Source organism: Odontomachus brunneus, unplaced genomic scaffold (genome assembly GCF_010583005.1).
Source record: "Odontomachus brunneus isolate Ranch 3 - 2012 unplaced genomic scaffold, Obru_v1 Obru_scaffold_084, whole genome shotgun sequence".
Taxonomy (NCBI): domain Eukaryota; kingdom Metazoa; phylum Arthropoda; class Insecta; order Hymenoptera; family Formicidae; genus Odontomachus; species Odontomachus brunneus.
This window is the reverse complement of record NW_022639534.1, coordinates 291,851-296,602: the sequence shown is the minus strand read 5'-3', so window position 1 is coordinate 296,602 and position 4,752 is coordinate 291,851. Positions and strand designations below refer to the sequence as shown.

Genomic DNA, 4,752 nt, shown 5'->3' with positions numbered 1-4,752 from the left:
AAAAAATGATATTTCGTTTAAGAATATAATATTTTAATGAAATAAAAAATCCATAAAATTAAATAAGTACGAATATTAAATCTAAAGAAAGTATTTTCTCTGAAAAAACAGTATAAGAAGTTTAAGAAATATATAATAAGATAAATTCTAGTATTAATGACTGCCACTAACAAGTACTATTCTAAGTACTATTCTATAAGCATTATTGATGTAAAATATTACTGAATTTGAAATATAAGTAACAAAAATAACTAGTAAATAAATAAAAAATATTATATTATATTCGTTATATTTTTTAAATAGTGCAGCAATATTGCTAAAGTAATATTGCAAATTAATGTCACTGCAATATTTCTGCAACATTGCACTGCAATATGCAATCTTGCAACTTTGTAGCAATGTTGCTGCAAGCTTCTGTACTGTATGGGAATGCTGCAATCCTAAGCAAATACGAGTAAATCGTAAAGTCGTAGTCGTTACGAATCAATCGTAATGTTGGTAAAATTCATAAACCGTAACTTTATTGACAACTTGTAGTTAGTCGTATTTACGAGAAATCGTAGATGTTTAGGAGTTATCGTATGACATATAGTCCGCATAAAATTGCAGATCTACTCATAAGTTCTTACGAGAACATTCTTACTCATAAGTTCGTACGAGTTTTATGATTTACGTTCTTACAAAAACAAGTTTTTACGAGAATACATTACGAGTTTTATAATTTTATTTAGAATTACATAACTATCAGGTTGATTAATAAGTCCTTAGAATTAAAATGAAAAAAACATTTTGTTAGTAAAACTTAACTTTATTCTTCAATAATATTGATAATTCTTCATAATATCCTTTTAGCTCAATACACCGAGTTTCTAGCTTCTTTAAGTCTTCCAAATAATAAGAAGTTTTTAAACCGCCAAAATATGCGTCTGTTTCCCATTCAACCTCTTTATTTGAAGCAAATCTCTTTCCCTGGAATCATCTTTTGAGATTTGGAAACGGGTAGAAGTCATAAGGGGCCAGATCTGGAGAATACGGTGGATGTGAGAGCAATTCATATCTCAATTCGTTCAATTTTGTCATTGCTTTTACTGATTTGTGAGCTGGTGCATTGTCTTCATGAAAGAGAATTTTTTTCTTTGTTAAATGAGACCGTTTTTTCTTGATTTCATCATTCAATCGGTCCAACAATGATGATAATATTCTCTTGTGATTGTTCTTCCTTTTTCAAAATAATCGATGAGGATTGTTCCATGTGCATCCCAAAACACAGTGACTAGAATCTTTTCAGCCAATTGTTGCGTCTTTGATCGCTTCGGAGCACTTCCACCCTTTGGAATCTATTGTGCCGACTGTTGTTTCGATTTAGGTGTATAATGGTGGATCCATGATTCATCAACGGTTATGTATCGACGCAAAAATTCCTTTGATTTGCACCTAAACATGTCTAAACAATGCTGAGAAGTGCGAATTCGTTCACGTTTTTGATCGATTGTTGGCAATCGCGGCACCTATCTTGCAGTTAGCTTTCTCATACCCAAATATTCATATAGGATATTGAACACACGTTCAAATAAGATGCCCACAACCGCAGCTAGTTCACGCAATTTCACTTTGGGATCATCTAACATCATGGATATCATGGATTTTTTTCACTCATTTGTGATATAATCACCTCATTTGGACAACCACTGCGTCGTGCATCCGATGTGCTGGTACGACCACGTTTAAACTCAACAATCCAGTTATATATGGTTGCATTCGACGGAGTCGAACCCAAAGTTTTTTGGAAGTCCTCAATCATTTCTTTCAGTTGCAAACCTTTCAAATAGGAATACTTAATCACTGCACGAATTTCAGTTTTTTCCATGTTTACAAAATATCAGAGGTTATGTGATTTCTGTGGCTGTCACAAATATACTGATTGTCATAGTTGTCTGCAACTGTGTAGTGAGAAGTTTGAAGGTTGGCACTATTGGAAATTCACGGCGCATTGGAGGTGGCAACACATGTGTCACTAAGGAGGAGGCATTCCTGTGACTATTGGACTAGTGGCATTAATGTGTCATTCTAAAGACTTATCAATCAACCTGGTAAAAGTTGTCAGTAAAGTTACGGTTTGTAAATTTTACCAACATTAAGATTGATTCGTAAGCTACGACTTTACGATTTTATGATTTACTTGTATATTTGCTTAGAATTGCAGCATAAAATTATAATCTTACGATATGAAGTTATATCCTTTTAGAGCATATAATGTATTTTTTACAGAAAGCTATAAATATAACATGATGTGAGATTATCAAGGCAATTTGTGTAATATTGTATTAATTGCAATGTTGCTAGATATCCCATTGGAAGCCACCAGCTTCCATACTTCGCGAAATGTTGCGAAGATATGCTCGGTGTGGAATGGGAATCGAGGAATACTGCTCAAGATATACCGACGAACTTGCCGGCGCCGATCCTTTCGACGGAACTACTGAACGCGATCAAAGAGCTAAAGATCGACTACACCACTGACAATGTCGATCGTCTGATACGAGCACACGGCCATACGATGCGAGAGATTTTTCTTTTGAAGTTCGGCAGTTTCGAAAGAATACCAGACGTTGTCCTGTGGCCAAGTAAGTTGATATTTTGCAATTGTTGTTTTACAAAACCCACAATAGTATCCACCTCTAACTTTGATATTATCGACATATGAATATCTGTAGGCCTATGCTATAATATTTTAATGCATACGTAACCTTTACGTTACATGAGTTACGTGCCATCGCGCAGATATAGCATATAACAGTTGTATAACGACTAGGGGGCTGCTTCGTCTACACGCAAAAAAGGATTAGCCGCAGAAGCTAAGATATAATTGTGGCAGCTAAGATATGTCGTTGAAGTAGGAACAGTTAATGTGTTATAGAAGCGCGTTGTACTACAGAAGCTAAATTTATTGGATTAATTGAACTTAGGCACTGCAGCAAAAAATATTCGCTGCTAAATATACAAACAATAGTAATAAAATTATATTCCTACTTCTAAGAATTTTATTATTTTTTTAACTGAAATATTTCTTAAAGTGTTGTAGTGAATGATTATTTTTTCTAAAGTGTTAGCCATCCCTTATAGAAATATCATACTAAGAATCATTGATAATTACTTATTTTCAGTATTAAAAATACTGGATAATAAGTAATTATCAATGATTCTTAGTATGATATTTCTATAAGGGATCTATCACATTACGATTTTACATTGTATCTCAAGAACTCACTTTTATTCAAGTGAAATTCGAATCCAGAGAGTCAATTCTGTATCTCGAAACGAAGTGAAAATTACAAAAGTGAGCACATTCACTAGGAACTGACCAATGAAATTACGGATATTCTAGTATATTTGCTCATTTTTGTAATTTTCACTTTGTTTCGAGATACAGAATCGACTCCCAGAACACTTTAGATTGTGAATTGTCTGCCCCTACACGTTACGCCATTTCTCCAATTGATAGTTCTGTTATTGTATGCATATATGCAATAACAGAACATAGGGTGTCCCAATCACCATTTTCAAACTTCGCAAAAGCGAAGTTTTAAAACTAAAACGACTAAAACTAAAATTTATGTAAATGTTTACTTTAGGGGAGTCACCTCCGATGACCTTGATCTTGACATATATTATAGAGGTTACCCTCCTGAATAATCTTCGGAAGGTTTCAGCCGTCGCTCATTGTTTGTTAAAAATTTATTAACAAAAGAAGTTTTAGAAGTTGAACATAATTTTTGCACACAGTGTACATGAAAATATGGTAAACAGCTCCGCCCTTCCCCCGCACTTCCTCCTTAAAAAACCTAACTCTAACCTAACTCATTGAAACATATGGTAAACAGTATACGTATATCCGCAAACAGTATATGCAGAGTGGGTTTCGATTGACCACGGTACGATTGGACATAGATTGTAATGATTCGTTTGACCTAGTAAATCACTAGATAATTCTTATCATCGATTGGTTCTGTCCAATAGTACCGTGGTCAATCGGAACGCTCCCGTATATGCATATCTTTTGGGTGTATATCAGTTGGACACGGGGCAATTGGACACAGTCCAATCACAAGTCGCTGTTCCAAGGGACCCTACAAATGTCTCTAATCATACGGTGCTGTGATTGGCTGTGTCCAAATGCACCGTGTCCAAGTGCACCGCTCCCTATCTTTTACCATGTTTCAGTAGATGGTTAGGTTTTTTGGGGAGAGGGGCAGGGCCCCTTCCCCGCGCATATACGTATATTGTTTACCATATTTCAGTGTATTTTATATATCAAAATTACGTTCCGTTTATAAAATTTTTTTGTTAATAACTTTTTAGTAAACAACGAACGACGGCTAAAACCTTTTGCGTGTTACTCAGGACGATAACCTTAACAACTTATGTCAAGATCAAAATCATTGAAGGTGACTCTCCTAAAGTGAACATTTACCTTATTTTTTAATAATTTTTAGGAAATACGTTCTCTTATCGGATATATAAAATTTATTTCAAAACTTTATTAAGAAAACCTGTCGCTATATAGATCGCTTGAGTCAATTTTATCATCACGGGTATAAAAATTGACATATTTTCTCGTCAGTGAACGCAGCTGATATCCAATGAAGAATTTCTTTTTGAGAAATTCTCAGAAAATAGGTTCTTATATTGGATATCGAGTGTGTCCCGATACGTATTAAAGAGGAAATATTTCAACCTTTGAGTCTTATCCAA

General features: G+C 34.3%; 1 protein-coding gene across 1 annotated transcript in view; it reads left to right on the top strand.

Moving 5' to 3' along the window:
• The window catches only part of LOC116847856 (alkyldihydroxyacetonephosphate synthase), a 39,683-nt gene that overhangs the window by 22,673 nt on the left and 12,258 nt on the right, over window positions 1-4,752 (top strand). The window contains exon 3 of the mRNA XM_032823321.1: window positions 2,344-2,624. Within this exon, the coding sequence (XP_032679212.1) occupies window positions 2,344-2,624 (281 nt within the window). The remainder of the gene's footprint in view (window positions 1-2,343; window positions 2,625-4,752) is intronic.